Source organism: Cyphomyrmex costatus, unplaced genomic scaffold (assembly GCF_001594065.2).
Source record: "Cyphomyrmex costatus isolate MS0001 unplaced genomic scaffold, Ccosl1.0 scaffold599, whole genome shotgun sequence".
Taxonomy (NCBI): domain Eukaryota; kingdom Metazoa; phylum Arthropoda; class Insecta; order Hymenoptera; family Formicidae; genus Cyphomyrmex; species Cyphomyrmex costatus.
Window position 1 is genome coordinate 25950 of NW_017280151.1, and position 25380 is coordinate 51329.

At 29.6% G+C, this 25380-nt stretch overlaps 1 protein-coding gene across 1 annotated transcript in view; it reads left to right on the forward strand.

Moving 5' to 3' along the window:
• The window catches only part of CCAP-R (Crustacean cardioactive peptide receptor), a 64721-nt gene that overhangs the window by 14723 nt on the left and 24618 nt on the right, over positions 1 to 25380 (forward strand). Inside the window, 1 exon segment of the mRNA XM_018546861.1 lies at positions 731 to 858. Coding sequence (XP_018402363.1) covers positions 731 to 858 — 128 coding nt within the window.

A 25380-nucleotide genomic window follows, 5' to 3' on the forward strand; every position in this document is an offset into this window, starting at 1 on the left:
GTGGCACGAGTCTCTCGTTAGGATGCAATCTCGATCAAAGTGTCGTGTATGACAGGGTTATATGTTCCGAAAAGTATAGTCATGATTTCCGTTATTGTACCTAGAGTTGACATCTCACAGCAACGAGTCATTGACAACTACGACAACAACGATTTTATATAGTAAAACTCAAAATATTTTAAAACAATCGATTGTCCTTTCATCATAAATTCTTTTGTCCATCTATTCTCAACGAAAATATTAAGGCATCTATCACATGTCTCCCTTTTAAGCGATTCGCTCTATTAAAAATAAAACTTTAGAAAAGAAGATATAAAATTCATTATATAGTTTTTTGTAAGTCTTTTGTCTTTTTCAATTCATATCTTTTTAAATTAATATCAAATTAGAATCTGTTTTAAAATTTCAAAGTTTAATATAAAATTTAGTTAAAAAGTTACGATTTGAAAATTAAAAGAATGAAATAAGTGATAACTATCTTCAACATTGTTATTAAGGAAGCCTTTTTAAATTGATGGAAGAGAGAGAACATTCGGTAGTTCTAGAACATCAATTGCACATAACTATACGATTTAACAGTTTGGCCGAATATGGCCCGATTATTATTTTATGTTATAGCGGTCCCGTCGTCGACGCGCCAGTTCCTCCATAAATGGTGTGTCTATCGATCCTCGATGTTCTATTTTGCGAAATAGATTTACAACAATGATTTCTCTTTAGAACTTAAAAGTATATCAGATTGCGCGGCGATAGATCTCTTAGCTCAACAAAATATTCATTGTATAGTGTTGTTGTAGTAACGAATTTGGGTTTGAACGAAGGTATGTACGAAGATAGTGATAAATGCAGATCATCACGGTAAATGTGATTGTAATGACGCGTCGCGTATAATAGTGTATATAATATTATATCTTTTATTAATTTTGACCTTTACAAAGAATTATACCATTAAGAATTATTTGTAATTGCTAATTACTCCTATTTAATAATTAATTATTATCATACATTGAAATTACAATAATTGAATGATTTCAATGGTGAGCATAAATTTGCAATTTTAAGCAAATAATTTCCTGACAATTCACTATGCCGGAATATACCTGACTCTCGCTCGTTTCTCGCTGACCCAGCAGCCATCCTCATTAATTTCACCTATGTGAACAACCTTTTGTTTGTGGAATACATTATTGGTACCGGGAGAGTATTCAGTGTAGATATGAATAGTGTAGATAATATTACACAAGGCAATTCCAAATGGAGTTTTACGTCAAAAGAGATTGTTGTCTAGAAGCAGAAAAATAACATATATTGCTATTTATCTTTCTCTCACTATTATGATTTAATCAATAATAGCCTGTAAGGATTTGTGAGAATTCTTATTTTATTCTATAGGTTTATAATCAAAATATTAAAATTTGTTTTATTTGTTGAATGTAATTTTTGACACCGATTCACTAAAATGCTTCAAAATATATTAATAACAAAACGACAATCTGTCAAAATAAAAATATAATAATATCGCTATTTATCAAATTTGATGTATGTTTCATTAATATCTTCAAATTTTTACATCAATATTAAACTTTCTTTTTTCTGCTATTATTCAATTAGTGATTAACCGCGGGGCGACTTGTAAGAGCTCTCATTTTCGTTCTATGAACAAGAAATGAAAAATCAAAGTTTATTCTACTCGTTGAATGTTATTTTTTGTTATTATACACCATTAAAATGTCTTAAATCATAAAAGCAATAAAATAGCATTCTGTCAAAATAAAAGTACACACATACACACATATATATATGTATATATATCTTTGATGTGTAAAATGTTTAAAATATTTGAATAAGTTTCTTTAAAAATATTTCTAAAAACACCTTATTTTTTTAGCTTTTATATAGACGAAAATAAAAAAAAATTACATTAAATAAGCGGAAGATGTGCAAAATCTCCTCAACGGAGATGATATTATCTAAATCAATTGAAGAAGTCAATCGTTACAAAAGGGACAATCTCTTTGTGTAGAAGATTGATGACTCCCATGCGCCATGCGCTGATCAGATTTCGGACTCCAGCAAAAACAGACCTGATATCTTCAGCCCGAATAATTCTTCTTAATCCCCAATCTTTCTTCAATTTTAGATAAATCTCTATTGATAAAGGAAGAGTCATCGAGAACAACATTGTCTTTCCGTAACATTTTCTTCATCTTCTTTTAATCTTATTCAGTTGTTCTTCGTTTTTTTTTATATTTTTAATTCGTATTTTTTCGAAAAAATCATTAATTTAGTAAAATGAAATCTCAAGCAATCAATACGAACTCGAAAAATAATCACTTGGGGGATGTTACAATCTTTTTTTGTGTATAACATTTTTTTGGAGGGTGGACAAATGAAAATGACGGGTGGACAAACGTGGACAAACAGTGGACAAACGAATGCAATAATTATTTTACCAATATTCGCATTTAGAGATTCCAACTTCACAAAGCAGCTCTGTGAAGTTGGTACCCCTAAATGCGAATATTGGTAAAATCATTATTGCATTCGTTTGTCCACTGTTTGTCCACGTTTGTCCACCCGTTATTTTCATTTGTCCACCCTCCAAAAAAAAGTTATGCATAAAAAAAGATTGTAACACCCCCAAGTGATTATTTTACATTATTACGAAAAATATAATAAAAATAGGGTGGACAAATGAAAATAATGGGTGAACAATCACGTGCGCGTTGTGGACAAACGGTACCCGTACATAATTATGAAAAATTATCACTTGGGGATGTTACAATTTTTTTTTGTGTATAACCTTTTTTCGCGGGGTGGACCAAAGAAAATAACGGGTGGACAAACGTGGACAAACGAATGCAATAATGATATTACCAATATTCGCATTTAGGGGTGCCAACTTCACAGAGCGCTACGCGCGCGATTCTTTTTTTTTTTGAACGACCATATAATTTTTTCTTACAAAATTTACACCATAGCATAGTTGATTAAGCTTTAAATTATAATTACATTTCTTTGCGTTTTATTAAATTCGTCATATTCGGAAAATCTTATTGATTTCCGCAACATTTCCGTCTGCCATATTGAATTTAAAAATTTGGAACACGGAATCAAAATCAGCGTTCGCGGTAACCCCCATTTACCTAATTTCGCTGAAATTTTTAAATTTTTATGTATTTTGAAACACTTTCGTCCGCCATTTTGGATTAACCATTTGGAATTTCCTAATTTTGATCACAGATTTGAAATCAGCGGCCGCGTAAGCCCCTTTAATTCAAATTTCGCCGAAATTTTTAAATTTTTATGTATTTCGCAACACTTTCCGTCCGCCATTTTGGATCAGCTATTTGGATTTTCCTAATTTTGATCACGGATTCGAAATCAGCGTCCGCGTAAGCCCCCTTAATCCAAATTTCGCCGAAATCGGAAAATCTTTAAGATTTTCGCATCTTTTTCGTCCGCCATATTGGATAAGTCTTTTTTAATTATCATAATTTTTACCATGTTTTTAAAAGAGCGTCCCCGAAAATTCCTTGTTACCAAAATTCACCATTTTCGGATTACTTTAACTGCCTCAACGAATAGAGGCTTCAAAAAAGCGTGACACGCCCATTTTAAGATATGATCATCATCATCATCATATCTTAAAATTGGCGTGTCACGCTTTTTTGAAGCCTCTATTCCTTGAGGCAGTTAAAGTAATCCGAAAATGGTGAATTTTGGTAACAAGGAATTATCTTGAAATGGTATTAAAAAACAGTGTTTTAAAAAATAACGATAGCATCTTGTTATTATTTGTAATTTTGAAATTAGTAAATGTAGGTATATAAAGTATATACTAATAGAAGTTTATATTACAGTCGTGGCATTTACTTTCTGGGCTAGTTTGTTACGTGTACGAATACTATAATAGTGCTGGAAGTAATTCTGTTTTGCAGAATAATCTCTAGAAATCTGTGTTATATTCTTAAAAGGAAGGGAATATAAGCTCCAACTTCGCGGCATTAAGAAAGCCATTATACATATGCACACACATGCACAAAGAGTGCACGTGCTTTTGCACTTGTAAGCATCACTTTTCCCTTGTTTAATATTTGATAGATAACAAGGATGAAATGATTATAGCATGTGAATGTAAAAAGCACTCATAGTTGCTGTTTTCTTGCTACAGCGCGGTAAATAAATGTAATATTCATACACTATTGTAACCATATGTTTATAAATTTATCAACTGAGAGAACGGTTTATTTAATATATATAATAAATTAACTAATTTATTGTAAGAGGATCATGGATATGTCAAGAAGTTGGGATTAATGTTATGATTTCACATCTACCATTTAATACCAAATTTTCATATAAGACTCTTAATTAGAATATGATAAATAATAATTTTATAGCGTGACGAATATCAGAATCTATATCAGTCATTAGTTTATCAAAATTTAGAAAAAAATAAAATACATTTAATGGCAGAGATTATCTATATAATTTAATTTTTATCATTATCTTTTTATAAGAAAAGATAGTAAAAATATCACTAAGAATTGTTATATGTTGATCTTTTTTTTTATTAAAAATTTAATTTTCTGTAAATCAACAATTAGATTAATAATGCAAATCAATAATGTTGATGATAAAGAAACGATTATTATACGGAAATGCAATATGTACGTAACGTTTGTACGATAGGTTTGTAGATATACGCATAATATACATATGTGATAAATATTTGTTTGAAATTTGATCGCTAATATTTGCTAGATGTTTCGCCACAATGGAGGAAATTGTAAATTCTAGCAGTTCGTGCTCGAAAGATGGGAAAATCGTATGATTTTACGAGCTTTTAACCGACACTTAAGTGCTCGGCTATTTTGTAATCTATGATGTATGATGCTTCCTGCGTGAAAGCGCACCTTTTAACCGAAAGCGCCATCATTTTTCACCGACGTCGAGTGAAAATCCACTATAAATCCGCGTGCGGAAAACGACGTGAAAGAAAAAGACAGATAATCCAAAGATACGAGGTAAGAATTATGCTTCGAGGAGTTATGTATGTCTAAACAAATGTCTCAAGCTTGTGTTTATAGTTATCACTTGCATGTTGTCACGAAAGTATCATGTAAGTAACTCGGTATGAAGTTACACATTTCAAGACGCGGATAATAATTACATAATTAATTGAGACTTAATTAAGGCTGTATTCAGCTTTGAAATTCTTATTCGTAGACAAATCTCAAAAGATACATGATTAATTACAGCTATAATTAATTGTATATTATTAAATACAGTTAAATATTACTAAATTCTAATTCACACCGATTAATACATCATTCAAAACTGAAGAATTTAGAGGAATGATATTATGGCATTTATTTTGGTATTATAAAATACGGCAAAATTAATAAGATTAAAGTAATATAAATCTATAGAATTAAAATGCGATAGACTGCCTCTAAAATTTAAATTTAATATTCAAATTTTATTCCAGTAATATATAATCTTAAGAAAAATTTATAAGTAAATTAATTTTTTTAAACAGACCTGTAACAAATTATTTTAAATGCTATTTCGTTGTACATTTAATGTATCATGTAGGTATTATCTTTAATTTAAAAAAAAATTTAATTTTATTAATGTAAGCATATTTAAACATTAAATTTAATTTTATTAATGTAAGTATATTTAAACATTATTTTATTTTTCATTTTAATTTTACTAGGATCTTATTTTGTAAAATTCTTTTATTTTCATTTTTATTTTTTTATTTTTAATATCCTAATAGTCGTAATACATATGATACATGTCTATACTAATCGTACTATCTCTAAATACTTCCCAAGTATACTAAGTATTCTTAATTGTAGTAGTGTAGTAATTCTAATGGCCTTAACTTATTTAATGTAAATTCTAATATTCTTTTTTCTAAAATATCACTTATATGTACTATTACATTTTCGTGTTATTGTCAAGTGCACTAATTATAACCATAGACGTCAAATGTATACAATCTATGATACTGCCCAGTGCCCAGTGAGATTCCTGACTCGCGTCCTACAATCTATTTGCTAGAGTCAGTAGGATTACTAATCCACAATCACAATTAACGGCCAGAAACGTAATTTTTGTTTTCGTAGCTATTTTATGTCAATTTATTTAAAATTCTGATGTACTACGCAATTCTGATATCGTGTTCAGTGTAAAACAATTACAGTGTTATTAAGGTCGATTGCAATCATCGTATGGGCAGTAATTACACCCGAAATAACTATTGCGCTTGAGAACGTGAAAAAGTGAATGCAGTTTCATATTCCTACTAATTACTAGAATCGCGTGATATTTTATATATTTTTGAACACATGACACGACGAACTGGCTGCGGTTCGTTTATTCAGTTCGGTGATGAATATGTTAGTTTCCCCGTTGTTGAGTTTTTACATCCTCATGCATGGTACTGGACTCAACCATTACTTCAGTCATACCCGTGAAGGAGTTATTGTCGGCTTAAAATCATGTAATTATTGATACTTAAGAAAATAAGTATGAAACAAACACTGATCATTTTGTCCCTGTTGCAAAATATTTAACACATTACATATAATCAATATATTGTACAATGCATTACAAATTCATTATTTTAAAGTGGTGGATAGATGACAATATATATAATATTCTGCTATTTGAATCACTCGATTCGATGAGTTATGTATTAATTTATGTTATCAATTCAATAATAATCATGTTTAACGTATCGCATCACTTGTTGCGTTCATATTTCGAAAAGTATAAAATCCGATTTACATAAGATGCTGAACGCGAGTTGTAGGTCGCAAGTTTGTTGCATCAGCCAATCTCAAGGTGTCACTTCTAAAATTAATGCGGATTAATTAACGTAACAAACTTGTGACTCACGACGCGCGTTCTACGTTTTATGTATAACAGATTGGGATTAATGTAGTGATACGTTACACTTCGCTAATTGCTCCTTTGAACGTTTTACATATAAAGCTGGTTCTATATGTACATTAATCGCATCGCAGCGTCGCAAGCATTACGGTCCAATCAACATCAAGCTAGCTTGACTCTGATTGGACCACAACGCTTACGATGCTGCGATGTGACTAATGTAGAACCATTTTAATGTAAAACAATCTTAAGAAAGAGTAAAGGCTTTGTGTGGTATCGCATTTCAGAGCATTCATAATTATGTATCGAAAAGTAATACAACGAAACATAAATAAGCGACTTGCGCCATTGTTTGTCGGTTTGTGATGCGTCGTGCAATGTGGTTTTTTATAAGCACAACACGTGGTTACAAAAAAAAACACGCCAAAGCTGCATGAGCTGATACATTGCTGCTACAAAATTTAATAATTTATATATAATAAATTTACATCGAATATATTTTGGTTTTCACATTTCAAAATCTAAGTAAGCGCTATTGTATTAAAAATGTAACATTAATTTGTTTATAATAAAGATTCGTTTCAGAGACATCAAGATTTTAAATAACAGAAAAAAATGTTCTGTGTGTGAAGAAAAAATATAAAAAAATCTTAGATATTATACGACTTATTTGTTATACGGAATAACTAAAAAAATTTCGTTTTTAATTGCTTGAAGAAAAAGAATGAAAACATAAAGAAGAAAAACATGCTATGAAAGACATGCTACTCTTATTCCTCCACAAGTTATTTACTAAAATTGCAATTGTGATCTAATTTGAGAACTGTAAATATATTAATATATGCTTAGAAAATATAATAATAATAATCAGGAGACGCGGCAGCGTCTCCGGCCATGTTCAAAAACTGTGAGACGCTACAAGTCTCTTATCCCGAGCAATCAAAGTCCATTTTTGGGAGGTGTTATAATTTTCACGTATTTTGTGACAGACTTGATGTATTTCTCGATAAAGAACGCAAAGATATAAATTTCTTAAAAAAAAAAAAAGTAGTAAAAAGATACAAGACAGTAACATTTTAAAAACCCGTCTTGATTCAAGAAATATTATTAATTAATGAATTAATTTAATTAATGTACGATTTGTATTTAATAAAAATTAATATGTATGTTATTATATATTTCAGTAATCAAAATCAATAACTTGTTGATTGTTCACCTAAATCTATACATCCTCCTACATCGATAAAAGATGCATTGCATTTGTGTTCGCAACGCTTGTAAGCGTTGTTTATCCTTGTTTAATACTTGATAAACAATAAGGACATTTCTAAGAGCGTTGCGAGCGTCAAGTGGAATGCAGCCATAGTTGAGTGAATTAATTTGTATTCTCATGACGTAAACTAAGACAGTTGCGAGATATAAGAAAATAGGAACACGAAAAGTGAAACATGTATAATCGTACGAAAAAGGGAACGGAAATCCAATCTTCCATCGCGAGTCGATTTTGTGCGTCTTGTTGGATATGTTCGGAGAAGTGGTGATGTTTCCAGGAGAAGACGATTTCCGATGGCAATTCCCGAGGGATATATTCTAGAAGAGCCCCTCTCCAAGTCGTACTATCGTAATATCGATTTAATAAAGCCTGCACTTGAGATGGGCACACATTTATGTTAACAATATGCGACACACGAGTTTCTGCTCTAGATCGAAAATCTTACACTCGATTCCTGTGCATACACATGTCCAAGGTAAACATTTCTTCGATGGAAAGTAACATATTTTCGCAAACAACAAGAGGATGATAATATTCTATAAATTTCTATTGCTCCTCGATGGGAAAGCGGTAAAAATTATGCGTGATGTTTTTTCGTGAAAGACACGTGACAGTAACTTTGTTTAGCTATAATTTAAATCATATTTTTGTTTCAAATCTTTGGTGACTATATCAATAAATGTTAAGAAATACACTGTTAATTAAGACATATACTGTTAAATAATTTTCTGCTTCTTTTTGTTTAATACAAAGATATAATAGAATAAAATTTTGAATAATGAAAATTTATTGTTAAATCTGGATCTTATATATTTTTTTCTCTAGTCATCATCTAATAAAACTCACAACTTTTTCTCGGAAAGTAGTGGTCAGTCCATCGGTGACCGATAGACCGCGAGGAATCGTATATGCCCCGATTTATCGGTCTCTGTGGAATCGTATACGAGTATCGATTTGTACCGCGTTAAGCACTTTTTTCGGTATGCCGAACACTGGACTGATTCTCACAATGATTGAACATTTACTTAATTATATTTCGATGTTAACAAGACTTGATATTTCCGTCATAAACTCGATGTTATGAGTTTTATTTTCAAATTAGCACTAATTATTTGCATTGATTATACATTTATTAAACACTTCATAACTTCGTTTCTCTCTAAAATTTATTTCAAGTAGCTTAAATGTACATTCCAGACAAATGTGCTTTTAATAATAATTTTTAATAAACAGATTCAATAACTGTTATTATTAAAAAATTTTTTTTATAAATATTCAAGTAAGTAATCATATAAATCAGGTTTTTTTTTGTAAATGTTTGCAAATTTTTAGTCTGGAGTATATATCACTGTATGTGTGTCATGGTGGATTATTTGAGGAATGAACAAATTAACTAAGATCTGAGATCTATTTTCTTTTTTCTTTTTCTCAGATCTATTTGATCTGTTATCTATGATTATATTCAGACTGTGGGGTACGATTTTTGGCAAACCTTATCTTGCGCGACTTTTTAGAAAGTGAGAGATGAAGAGAATCCCCCTGTCCATCCATCCAATCAGTTATCGATGATACGCGGTTTATGTTATTCAGGCGTGTTATCTATCGTAAATAAAAAAGAGATGTCTTTCGCGGAAAAGAAAAAGAGTAAGTGGGAGGAAAAGTCATATTTCATATATGTTCACGATGCGTTTTCATCGGTAAAATTTTCCGGTTTTTCTGGATCCTATTGCTTCACGACCATTTCCTTTCTTAGTTGCTCATCCTACTCGCTTGGGGTAGCCGAAAAATAACGGTGGTTTAACGGATGGAGAGATCTGCAGAAGCCGATTGACTCGACGAATTCTCCCTCTTGATATCTTTTTTGTCGCGAAGGCAAAACGACCATAACCAGATAGTATCGTTTTAACGCGACGTTTCATTTTAGACATGGGAGCAAATCTTTTTTATATGGTCGTTCGTTGTCAGGTAATACGGGGATAAAACGGGATATGAGGGGCTATATTATTCCTGATGTCGAACTGATAGCAATTTCAAATCAATTGCGCATCGGTTGATTTGATATATTTCCACCATAGAAGTTAGGTCACTTTATTTTGTATAGTGGGAATTCATGTCGCCATATAATCTCTGTGTAAACTTCCAAAACGAGATTACGTTTATACATATGTATATTGATTAATATTTACCGATGATAAGCGGAAAAAATAAATGTTATGTTTATTGATGATACATCAAATTTCACATTGAGAGAGAGAGAGAGAGAGAGAGAGAGAGAGAGAGAGAGAGAGAGAGAAGAGAGAGAATCCATAAATTATCTCTGCATAACAATACTATTTTAAATTATTATCTTGGAAAGTAGATAACAACACACAATAAATGTAAAAATGTATGGATGTCGTGTTTGTACTAACCTAAAAAATATGTGATTTAATATGATATGGATATTTTCGTTTATATTCGTTTTCCAAATATTGCGAAAGTAATTACATTTTTGGATTACGTTCTCGAATTTTTGAAACCTCTATCGCGTGCAATTTTAATCGATGTATAATCTTATACAATCCCGAATAATATGCAATTGTTCTATTATTTGTTTTAAATTAACACGACGATTTTAAAGTGGAATTAATTTTTATAATTTCACACGCCAACGGATTTCGAAACAAATTGAACCGTATCGGCTTTTGACGGGACAAATTGTTGAATCATGCTTCTCTTAACACAATTTGTGCGAACATATATATCATATAGATATTATATGTTTTGCGAAACTTGTAGGACAAATTTGAGAGGATGATAAATCTCATCGAAAAAAATATGTTTTCTCTCCGATACGTTTTTAAAGTATAGCCGCATTATATAGCCGCGCACATTATTTATGAATATTAGTTCACGTCTTTTGATTTTATTTTTGCATAAAGATGGGATTGTTACACATTATGCGTAATGTTACGTACTTTATAATCTGAACAAGAACACGTAGCTCCTTATAGTTATTGCATAGCACAGGTTCTTTGATAAAAGTTGATCTTTTTATGAGATTTATTCTCTGAAACTTATCTCGTGGACCCTAAAACTATCTTGTATAATGTTATAATTAATTTGTGATAGAGTGATTAAATTTTCATTATTAAGCCAACTTCTCTCTGTTGTGACGCCTATGCTCCTTAAATTTTGTCGGACAAAATTAACCACCAAGTTAGCGTTTCTCTGCCTTTAATAGAATAGTGATTTCACAAAGTACGTAACAAACCATTCTACGTTATATTTGCAGAAAGCTTTTATACGTAAGATGAAGCCTCGAAACTTCTTTGTAAGTAGAGAGTCCTCGTTGCACATAGGTGTTGTTATTTCGAAATGTGTTTGTGAAGTCGTGATCTTTGTAGGATTTCAATATGGTTACGCGGTAATATTTCGCGTAATGGAAAATGTTTTGTTATATCTTCTATCTATTTTCAAACTTTCAATTTGGAAAATAAATTTCCTTATGTAAACTTTTACATACGTATATTCTATTTTATTACAGAATAATTTCAAACATTTGTTTTTCCGATTTGCTCTTAAGTTAATCTTTAAATTAATATTATATATAATTAACGTTATATAATTAATGTACAGGATAATTATTAGGATTGTTCCGTAAATTAAACGCTTATTATTACATTATTTAGCAATAAGTAGACTTAACAAAAAAAACTAATGAAACACCATTTTATATGAAAAACTTATCAATTTCGTTTGAGCTAATGTACAAGCCAGTTTAAAAGTGTCAGCATGAATATATCAACCATTGAAAGAAAAGAATTCAAAAATAAAAAAATTTGTTTAAAAAGTGATGGCAAAAAAACCTGTTTTTTCACCCATTTTCTGGATCTCGAATTTCAAACTTTTTTTTATGACAAATAGCACTATTAGATGAAAAATTAATCCCAATAAAATTTCAAGATGAGCATAGGCACGGTTCCGGAGATACAAGAGAGTAAAAGTGATAATTTCCAGTCAGGGGTGTATTGCATAAGGAAGAATAAGCGTTTGCCACCACTCTTTTGTTTATTTTTAATAAAGATATTGTAAAATAAAGGTCCTTTTTCATATATGTAAAAAAACTGCCTCCAATACTTATATTATTTTTGCCTTTGTATAAAAGTACTCAATGAAATATATCTTTCTTCCGATGTTTAATGCGTTTATATGCCGACATTTATAAACTAGTTTGTACAACGGTCGAGTGAAATTGACAAATTTCTTCTACAAATTAGCGTTTCAATTGTCTCGTTTGGTCTACTTGTTGCAAAGTAATAACCGTTTGATTTAGACAATTTTAATGGTTATTTTGAATTATACAATACAATCTTTCGCGGTTTATACTAGACTTTATCTAGTTTATCGCTAGATTACAAACAATAACACAACTTCGCACAATCTGCCTTTATAATTCATTAAATAGGATTGTGAAAATTGGCACGACGTTCGCAATTTATCATTCATTCCTTTATCTCTCTTTAGGAATTACAGATTTGGGAGGATAGAATGGCAATTTTTTCAGATTATCAGTTCGATAATGGCAAAAATGTGTATGATTCATATATGTATATTTCTATATGATTTGTGCTTTAACATATATTATATAATTCCTAGTAAAATATTTTATAGAGAGATTTATTATGAAACTCAAATCCTTATCCCTCATTAAAAGCATTTCTATTGCACAGATCAGTATAAGCTATTATGGTGTAACGGAATATCCGGATCATTTCCGTTTTTCTCTGATCTAGGTTTCCTTCCGATCACGTCGTTGTGTCGTCTCGGCTTTCACACCGTTCTTGGAAAGGTATAATTTGAAAATGCGGAAAATCACTTAGGATTTATCGAAGGCTACGAGAGATCAGTGATAAAGTGCTATTTTCTGTGTTTCAGCAACATCGGTGGTAGATACCCCACCCTTAATAAGTAACCTTCGTGCCAACTTTATTACCGGTCTTTAATAAGCGTGTACGCTTTCCAAGTAGTGCAAACGACCCCGCCGTCGTCGTTGACGCGACGATAAGGTAATTTACATGTTCATCCGCCCCTAAAGCCTGGTATTCCCTCTAGGAGCATCGGCATTTACTGTCAAGGACCGAAGTCTTTTTCCCTTCTTTTTCCTATAAGAGAGAGCGAGAGAGAAAGAAAGACCTGAGAGAAGAAGATATTAAAACTTCGGTATTTAATGGAATTAGTTTTATATACACATATTTTAAATCATTTTTATAAAGGATTCTAAGATATGCAAAAGTTACCAATTATAAAAATTTAATTGGTACTCAAGCTTTTGTTTTATTTCCACTACGATAAAAACGTCGAGATATTAGCAACTCGCTAACAAAATATTTGATTGAGGCTGAATTCTGAGATTGAAAGCTAATTAAATTCGCGAGATAATTACCAATGCACAATTAAAAATTTAGTTGTGTAAAAGTTATTGAAAAACAAAATTAAATTAAATTATAAATTATGAATTAATTAATGAATAAAGAGTTTCAATTTGCAAATGTAACTGAAATTAACTTGAGATTTAATTATCAACATATTTTAATTGCCATATTTTAATCATAAATATAAAAAATTTATGATATAAGATATGATAACAGGCTTTTTTTGCATTTTTTATAAAAACAGATCGACTAAATCATATAGGGTAACTCCGGTATATACGTCGCACCTAACAAAAACTTAATTTATTAAGTATTATTTATTATGTTTAAAGTAAACAAACTATGTCCGTAAAAACAAGTATATTCTCGCGCGGCGTATTTGTCGGAGTTACCCAATGTATACATATATCTAACGAGATTCTTTATATCGGTTATATACAACCTGTTACATCGTCGTTATTGATAAGACATTGTCTGAATTCTGAACTGATATACGCGATCTTGTCATTATTATCATCCCGTTATCCTATTATTACAGAACTTAATATCACGGCACGATAATGTTTTTGACATTAGTACGCAAGATATCAATTTATGATAAGCAAGTTTGTAAAACAGAAAATTCTTATGAGCTTTTGCTAGACCGGTGAGACGTAAAATTTTATCCTTAATCCTGGAAATACTGAAATCGCTCCACGCGCAGTAGAAGTTCAATGGCGTAAGCTCGATAGAATTATTCTAATTCTTCTATAGCTCTTGATTGAAATATTCTTAAAAAAAATCTCTTGATGTTTCTTTGTGTGTAAAAAAAGGTTTATAAAATTTAAATATTTTATAAATTTATTTTTATAAAAACAAAAAGTTATAATAGCAGTTTTGTTTAAAAAAACAAGCTTTATTTCTCGCGAGAAAAAATATTTTAGATTTTGACAATTTAAGATTACGCCATTGTTCTCAGCATCTTCTCTACGTGTATTAGGTTAAACCATACCTTTAAGGCGAACATTTAATTTCACTCTGTCTTTATAGGGACTTCCGTAGTTCGCTTTACTGCGTCCTATTTTACTACCGTGTAGTATTTTATCGTCCTCTCTCCTTCTTCTGCTTACAATGCGAAAAGGCTGCCAAGGATCGAACGCCTGAGCTAGACAAAGCGTATCGCTTTTCAGAGAGCTTTGCAATTTACTATCCTTGTGATTCGTTACAATCGGACCGCGAAAATTGGCACGACATTCGCAATTATTCTACCCATATCATCCATTTTTCTATCTCTCATTGGGAATTACAAATAATTAGAAAGATATGAACAATTTAACAACTCTTTTTGAATATATTTTACGTATTTTTATTATATTACATTATTAACAATTCGTTGGTAATTAATAATTCTATAACTTTGATCAAACTTATTTTTACGACTACTTGCATTTTCTAAAAATTAAAAAAAATTATTAGAAATTAAGTATTAAAAAAAACTTCAATAAAAGAGATTGGTTCTAGCTTTAAATTAACATTATAAAATTTGTAAGAATATCCTGTGACAAATTTAAAATTGATTTATAATACAATCAGAAAAACTAACGAGATATTAAAGTTGTTTAGAGAAATGTCTGAAAATATTGTTACCTGAAATAGTTATTTAAAAAAAGTTAAACTGATTCTAAAATTACCATGAACAGATTTATTATCTATAAGAAATAAGATAAATGTATCTGTTAGTGGATATGAGCCAATTACTGAACGGAATAACAAAAATTTTAACCGTTAGGTTTTTAATTCGTACAACTCTATAAATAAATTTGTTTTATTAAATTTTTTTAAATAACTAATTCATTTAATTGTGAATATAATAAAAAGCTTTATATTTAAAATTTTTATCGTTTCGTCCAATAATTACATGATGTCCACTGATCATCCATTAATTGGTACCTTACTTTCTTTTTAAAATAAAATCGTCCGGTTTTATAACAGCATCATTAATGGAATGGAAAATCGCTTATTTTACGAGTTGTCAAAGGAATCGCATTAGTTAAAAGTGAAATAGATTTATTATGCATAAAAATTACTCAAATGTCTTATAAGTCTTCGGCTAAAAGAATTGATAGGACAATAAACATGCATGAAATTGTACAAAGCTGCGATTTAACTAACAATTCACGGCACGTTTCAGTTTTCGCAAGGCGCTGGCCTTTTTCGGCCCAATCCCGTCTTTGCGCAATACTATGATGCATAAAGTCGTTGTAACTGCCCCTATAATTGGACGTTGGAGAACGTCTTCCGTTGCATTTGGGCATCGAATTTCATGCACGTTCGTGCTCCTGGGTAACTTCGTGCATTTTATATATATATCTGGATATTCCATACAAGAACGTGTACTGCAAAAATGTTGGTTGTAAATTGCGACTGTAAATAGTACATAATATCAGGTAATATGTTTTGCCAGAGTCTGAGAAATCGATATTGCTTTTAAACATGTGTTTCACGGATTAATCGCTGATCTTATTTTAACACTAAACCGCTTGGAAATCGATAATCAACTTTATTTCACTGCCTGCATGATAATGATATAATCTGGATTGGTTGTATGCACCAAAATAACTGCCGGTCATGACGGCATTGGGATTTTTATGTTCTCTAATATGCACGATTGATCTTCCAAAGAATATTTATATTCTGATATTGCAATTCTGGCGGCGCAATTGATGGGAACGTAAAAGCGTGTCATTTAGAGTCAATAAGTTGATAGTAAATTATCGACAGGTTGGCATTTTGTGTAAAGTTTCTTTACGATCAATATTTTAGGTCTTTAGTTTTAAACTTTATCATTAAAGGGACAAAGTTTATTACGCTTTTAATCGTGTAACTCTGTCACATTACTATAATAACAAAGTTTGACGTTAAATTCTATTTTCAGTTCATTAATGTATTATATACTGAAATAATGCATCAATAATAAAAAATTATGGTACGTTTTTTAACAAGAACTGTAATTTAGATTTTGTATTATAATATATATAGTTTGTATATGTATATATAAAATAACATAGTGCGATCATTTTAATTTCTTAATTTTTTAAATCTTTCTTTCAATAAAAAGTATCCTATCTTTTAAAAGTGTTGCTGTTGATTTCATTTGTAGCGTTAAGCATTATTAGTAATTAGCTTATATCATTTAAAGAATCAGTTACTACATTTTTTTAATATTATTTTTTTTTGCGCATCAATTTCCGCGTCCGACTCCAAGATGTCCTTTTTTATTCAATTCTTTGGATAAAATATATTTATTAAGAACATTTATTTGGTTTAAATAACAGATACTAAATTGATGCAATACTCTTGCCGTACCTATAAGTATAGTGTCGGCAAGATAGTCGACAAGTGGTCGAGATGTCGAACTGTCTCGCCGTCTCGTTTATTATGAAGAAAGGGAGAAGTAATTTGCAGGGCAAGAAGGACTCTTAAATTTTTACGACCGTCTCGTCCGTTACAGTACTTAAATGAGATTCCTCGCAGATTCTTCTAACTTCGGCGGCAATAGAGATTCTCAAGACAAAAGTGTATTTTAAGTGTTGTAGCACTCGGTAATAAAGAAAATTGAATAGACCGTTATGTTCAATTGATCAATGTTGCAATTCATTCATTCAATTACACGTAATACTCATCTAAGTTTATATTAGTCAAAACATAATTTTATTTCTTTGTTCATTGTAAGACAAAGATTCTCTCAACGTTATTCTATATATATTTATCTTGTCAAATCAAACTTAACATTTAAATAGAACATTTATAAATAAAATTAAATTTGTTCAATTCATACACACGTATTTACTTAAGGAAGAATAAATTAAAGTAAAAGTAAATTATATGATAACGTAAAAATAGCTCATATATATAATTTGCCATAAATAAGCATTTTTATCATTTTTACAGACAACTCAAATTTCTAATCTTACTTTTGACAGTTAGCGTTGAAAATTTAACATCGCGATAGAATTCTGTCAATGATCGTTTGAGGAATTAACTGCCATCCGCATTGTATATTTAATAAATCCTCTGACTGATAAAGTTCACAAATCATGACTAATATCTTACAAGATACATTTCGCAGACATTTTGTGCTTGAATCCTCGAAATCCTATTCGAGAAATTAATAGCGCGGCACGGTGTAACTGTCGAATGATTTACTTTGCGTTTTGTAAACTTCAATTGCATATACACAATGCTCCTACATAATATGACACTATTTTTCTTCCTTTCTCTCTTTCTCTTCTTTTATTAAGTTAGAAATATTGCGTATTGAGCACTAAACATATATAAGAATACGTAAAAGATCGACAAGCAATATTTAGATGCTCTGAGAAGGGCTAAATCTTTATATCTCAGTATTTGCGTATTTTATTTATATGTATAACTGAAGATATGTTAAAATAATATCATATTTATTAGAGTAATAATGTTAATATTAAGTTGGGAAAAGTCTTTTTACATATTTTACATATATACCTGTATATGTAAAAAAATTTTTATTTTACTGTATCTTCTAATTTGAGAACAATCATTTTCAAGTAATTGCTGTATACATATGTACATAAAATGCGAGAATAAAATACTCGTAAAAGCTTATGTTTTACAGATTTACCGTACATACATCTTAACTCAAATTACACATTGCCGTAGGAACTACTCTTACAAGATGAAGTAAACAGATCGTTTGCTCATTAAACTCGAATATACAAGATTTGTATATTCGTAAGTTAAACAAATTGAGGGTGATTTAATAATACCAGTGGTTAATCTTTCCTTTTGAAAGAGCGATCATAGTCAAAGGCTTCCACTTTTGCAATAATGTTTTTTGCATATATAAAAACAAAATAAATTTTTTTGTACCGTCATTATACATATAATGCAAATGTTCTTTCTTTTATTGCTTTTATTATTCTTATTATTTAATTATCAATTCTTAACACATTTTACGTGCTTCAAATTGTTATCAATACTTTATAAATAAATTTAAAATCGTATTACATACATATATAAATTTATAAAAAGCAAAAGAAAAGCGTAAAGAATGTGGAACATTCTAAATAGTTGTGACACTACACTGTTTAAGACGTGATAATTGTGTAATTAAAATTAATTGGGATTCCTATATATCAGGTATTTTTTCTGAAAGGAAGATTATTAGGATTCGCGTATACCTATAACACGTTAGCATGCATTCTGATATAAAGAGTGTTCCGTGCATCCCGTTACAAAACCTCCGCCCACGATTACACGTTGCGTCTCTCATGAGACACGAGCCACGCATTACGTATGCATGAAAAACTTTTTTATCAGTACAGAGTATCACAATAACGCGAAATAATAATTTCCAAAACGTAGGAGTGCACTCAATCCATGATCTGTCTGTTATTGCATTATGCATTAAAACCATTACACAGATTAATTTTAACATAAATCGCAATCTACATCTGCGACTATTACTGTAATTTTTAAAAAATTTAGTCAAATTTTTAGATACCTTTCAATTAAAAAGTTTGATGTATTTATGTAATTTTTGTATATTTAACGTTTAAACTTGTTTTATTCTTAGAATATATGTTTGTTAAAGTACTGGTGAATAGTCCTTTGACTAATATTAAATATTTAGGTAGCAATTGTAGTCATTTTGACGTCAATAGTCATTTTAAATTATTGACGTCATGTTGCCTATTCAAGATGTACGTTATTTGTTTGACCATTATATAATAACATTATTTATTTATTCTATAATATACATTCTACGATGTATTTACGTCATACTTATTGACGTCAAATAAATGACCAATCCACCACTTAATAATAACGTTATTATGGTAATCAATTAATAACATCATTCATTTAGTAATAAACAACTATCATTATGTCGTTAATAATATAAAAATAGTGACGTGCTTTTGACATCGATTTATATACTCTTGACATTATGATGGTTGCAGTGACAAATCCATATCATTGTTACTATGATTAAACGTCAGATTCAGGATCATTCGGGAATGATCAATTAATGACGATCAATAGACTGCACTTTACTACCTGTATTCTAAGAATAAAGTAACAATGAATTAAAATAGTATTAAGAATACAACGTACATTTTTATAAACTTTTTGCAATGTTTATCAATTAAAGGTAATCTTTTTGAGTGCAGTGAATTTGAATAAAATCTGGAGACAGAGGTCGGGTTAATGACGTCACATACTTTGGCTCCTGATTGAACGAGGTCATAGTACTTTCGAGTTAACCGACTTAGATTGGGTTCAAAACTCACTGTACTTCAAAACACTATTAGTTTAAAAAAAATTTAGTTAAATAGATTGAAATTATATATAATATTTAAGTATATTCAATTTAAATAAAAAAAACTGGAATAATTATTATATTTTCTATATTTGTATTTGAAAAAGAAATTTATTTAAACATATGAAAAAATAAAATATTGTATAAATAGTTTTACATGTAAATTGACTTTTACTATCGAGTCTAGTTTTTTATAAATACGAAACCACAAATCACGAAAAATAAAGTTTTATTTCATTCAATATGCATAGTTTAATTATTCTGCACGCGCGCGTTCTCAGATTCAATATATTTCATAATTTTTTTACGAAGCTAATTGAAATAATGTTACATGAACATAAAAATAAAAAAGTATTCTATATCCTTTTATTTTAATAAATAATTAGAATTCTCTTCTGATCGTTAAATTTTGGAAATTATCTATGAATAAAATGACTAGTAAAATCGAGTTTTTAAATCGCTCAAATCTATGTTAAAAATATTCAAGAAGTGTCTTGTGAAGTTGTGTGACAACAATTTACAGAGACTAATTGAAAGTGTAATTGCAAACGGACACGTCAATTTCGTTCACTGGATAATGTATAAATTCGTGCGTTTTGCGCGGTGAAGTAATCAAGGCATGAAGTACATACGTTAAGCCGACAAGCAGGTGAAGTAATGCTGATGCGGCAAGATTATGCCGCCGAAAAAAGATTAATAAATAAATAAAACAAGTTGCGCGCGCGGCATAAAGTGTGGCGCACTCCTACGGTGTAGTTGGTAAATATAACGCGAAATGAAGATGCGAATATGCCACTACGAGATGTACCAGGAGGGTGTAAAAATTTACATGAGCAAAGTCTTAAGCCTGTTATTACGCTGCCATTTCGAGACTGCGTGTCGTCGACCTTAGAACGAGTTGAAACGGTTCATTTTGTGCAGCTACGCTCATCATCTTAAAAGACCTGATGAAACGAGGATGTCGCCTCTGTTAAGATTGAGATGAAAGTCAGTTGTCGACTGTTTTACGAACAATTCTTTATCTCGCCTTCTCGGTATCTCGATCTCAGAAAATAACCCGATATCACTTTGTAAAATTATGTTACAAAGAAGGATAATGCTTAATTCAATTAACCGTTACAAGTCTTTATAGGACAATAACATTTAATGACTTGTTGTAATTGTGTCAAATTACAACGTTGTACCTTTTTAATTGTATTGATTAAGTATTTTTATTAACTCAAAAAATATGTCTCTTAAATTTAAAATAATACCTATACTGAAAAAAATCAATATATGTATTTAATATATATTTATATAAATTTTGATTAATGGATGTTTGGATATCTTTTCGTAAATTTTATATTGGTATAAAGGAAAATTAGTTTCTATATGAAACACAAAAATTTATGGATATTATTATTGTACTCCTAATCATAATAAGATTAAAAAATTTTTAATTACTTCCCATCTAAATTTTATAATTACAATGAAAATACTTTGAATGTAACGTGAATGGAACGTCTTCGGTTTAAGAGAAGAATATACTATAGATCTTACGTAAGAAACGTTTTTGCACAAGAGAATGGGGTAAAATGCAAAAATTTCAGAAAGCAGTTTGATAGTAGTTTTCAGCTCCATAGTTTTTATTCCGCGAATTGAATTAAATCCACAATGCCGGAGCTTGGATCTGGCATCTCATAAACTCGAGGATACCGCGAAGATCCTGTCTGCAAAGAATACAAATGAGCATAGTAGCAATGTTCCGATGGCATATCTCACGATTACGTCACTTTTTCCCTATTGTCGAAAACGCATCGTATAGCGTTCTCGACCGTGTTGTGCTCAGCCCGTAAAAGTTTTCTATAAAACCATCCCACAAATTGTGATATAATACCCTAACTTTAGAAAAAAAGTACTAAAATAAAAGAAGATTGTTATTTTCTCTGAAAAATATTTTTCTCGTTTGTTTAGTTGCGAAAAATAATTAATTTCTTTGCTAAAGTTTTTTTTATACAAATAATGTTAATAGCATATCAATTATTTTGCAAAAATTTCCGCAATTTCTGATAACAATAAGCCTTATTTTTTTGGTTCTTTTTCTTTTTTGCTACTTTTGGAGAGAAAAATAGTAAAAAAGATAGATCAACAGATATAAACATTTATAAAAAACAAAAATATATTTATTTTATTTTATATTCCTTAAACTAGACTATTAATTATATACATCTTAATATTCTAAAAATATTTTTTTTTAATTTTAAAATTTTTTTAGAGAAAAAGAAAGATTTATTTTAACGTTACAGAATTAAATGTTTAATTCTAAAAACTAAAAAACGAAAAAATAAAAACGGGAAAAATTATAATCTGATAAAATGTTCTTTTCTTCTTTGTAGTCTATCTCAAATTCTACACAAGACAGTTGTTTTTCTGAAGCTTCTACTTCCATCATGACGGAAGTAACGTTTTATCATGTAATGAGGAAATAAATTCAGATAGGATGCTTCTATACACAGCGGAAGAATTCTATCATATAAAGCTGTCTGTGTGTATCAAAAATTCGTTTGTTTTTATAATTCAGAAATCTGACTGTGACGCAGAGAGAAAATTCAAAATTATATTTTCACAAAACAATCTAATAATTAAACAATTTTTTAAAATAACATTTAATTAATTACTTTAGAGTATAAATAGGTAGTTTTCAATTATTGTCTAATTTTATAATATTATATTCGTTCTTAAGCAAAATTGATGTTGTGATTTCTGTTTTAACATTGCAATATATGTTGTATTTACATGATTTCATTATCGCACTATAATATATGCATGTTATAATATATGTACGTGTATAACGTTAATTTTAATGCACAGTAAAATTACTTTCAGGAAATTTATGTTAATTGCGCGAAACTATTCATAAACATGAAAATTGCGAATAGAAAAGAGATACACAAATAAATTAATATTAGGCAAAACCAAATCTATAGCGGAATTAAAAATGTATTTTCTATATTTTGTAATATTTTTACTTAAATGTCATATTAATTGAGTCATAATCAATAAAATTACTTATTTCAGAAATCATAAAATTAATAAAAAAAACTGTTTAACATTTTCCTTTAATAATGAATATTAAGCATAAGGGAGTTGTCAAAGAGAAACAAATATTGCGCAATTTTTTCACAACATTGGTAGAGAAATAAAAACAAAACAAAACGTTGCATTTGTTATTTTTGAATCTAATACATCCGGATGTACTGCACTATTTTGATAAGCTTTTTCGTAAATAAAAAACCAATATTAAATAACAAAAACTGAAGTAAAATATGTATAGTAATATAAACGAAAAAATTATTTATTTATATTTAAAAACTTTATTATTTTATTACTATAAGAAGATATTTTATAGCAACAATTCACTCTATTATCAGAAATGTATACATATCTTAAGAAATAAATCAACAAATAGATAAAAATTTTATTTGGCAATAGTTTATGAGATTTATAAATGTTTTCCTAAATAAAAGTTTTCCGGAAAATAAACGAGATAAAACATGCCAGAAAATAAACGAGATAAAACATGCCAGAAGCTGTGGAAGACACCCATGTCACGGAAGAGAGAAAGTAGTTTATATGTCTCTTTGCTTTGACTGCCATTATTTCACACTGCTAAAAGGTTCGTATTTTCAAGTGCAATATTAATTATTTTAGCATGGGTATCATCATAAATATCGTTGTCTGTCAAAATATTTCTGTTTTACAAACTTACACGTAAGATATATTAGTCATAAATAAAAGAAAATTGTATACGATAATTTTAATGTATGCAATATTAAATAAGTAGAAATACGAGTATAATAATATATAAGAACTTTACTTTATTTTTATTTCTCGATTAATTTTTATAAAAAATCAATAATAAAGCAAATTCAGTTTAATTCAGAAAAAAGTTTAGTTGTTTGTATATCATGCGCCTAAAGAAAATACTACACACATCTTATAACTTCTATATAACTTTACACATACTTATAACTTTTTCAATTAAGATTAAATTTCTGCAATTTTAAAACAATTATGTTATTATCGTAAAAAAAAAATATTAAATTATTGAATTTTGTTATTAGAGCAAATTTAAACTTTTTTTATTTATACGTAATATGATATACGTATACACTTTACAGTATATAATATTACTAATACTATAGTATAATAGTACAGTATATATCGTTGCTTCCAATTACTCTCGCTCTTTGATCACCGATTCGCATGCACGTATTGAAAATCTATTATAAAAAACATAAAGTCAACATACTTTACTCGTTTATTCGAATTCTACTTATGCAGAAAATTGATGTATATTTAAAAATGCATTCTCTGTATTACTATACAAGGACGCGACGTCGTTAAGTTTACGTTTTTCGCTCGGTTGTTACGAATTGCGAATTACGAGCGACTCGTTACTGTTCGCGTAACCATCTACGGTGGTTAGAGATCTTCCTTGAGGACAGCATTACCGTTGTCGCTCGACGATTTACAGTGGCTTGTTATGATTACACGACGCCATTACAGCTTGTTACCAGCATTTCTCTTGTTGCGCCTAGTGTAATAACGATACCACAACTAGCTAATCTCACGCTTGCAGCAAAATATAAAATTGTGCCCATTTTTCGAGATCAATAGAAACGAGATTTCATATATTACACAGTAAATATACTCGATTGAAACAGTATGTAAATGATGACACGCAAACCGAGATCATATTCTTCGCGTTCTTTATCTTTTATATAATTTTATGATTAAATTGATCTAATAATTTTGTTACATAAAAAAATTTTAATCTCTTTTTTTCTGAATTGTATAACTTTAAAGGTATTTAAAAAGAAAATTCAAATCATTATTTTATGTTTCAAGAAGAGTTGTTTTACTTCTTAAAGTATGTATCTACAATATAGGAAATTGTCATGTTTGGATTTGAGTTGTACAATTAAATTGAATTGTAAATTAAAGTTTAAATTTATTTTAAATTAAATTTAACTATTTTATTCGTAACTTCAAATAACTTTTAAATTTTACGTTTAATTCATTCAAATTTTTTTTAACTTAACCTTCTTGCCTTGGGTTTTTTAAATCTTTTCTTTTTTCTTGGAAGAAAACATAAATATATACTTTTTTCAAGCAAATGATCTATTTGTCCTGATTACAGCACTGCTAAAGAATTACGACCACTGAATTAGTGAATAGCAAGAGGAAAACAGAAAATCGCACGTGCGAACGACGTCGTTTCTTACGGCGACTCATAAAAACCTGACTCTGTATACATTATAAACTCTCTTTAAAAACAATTTTCACTCGTTATCGCAGCCTCTCAATGCTGTTCATATAGTAGCAAATGTACTCATTTGATGCTTTACGCGGCTACATAGATTTTATAGATTTTTACTGAGGCAAACGTGACAATTTACGTTTAA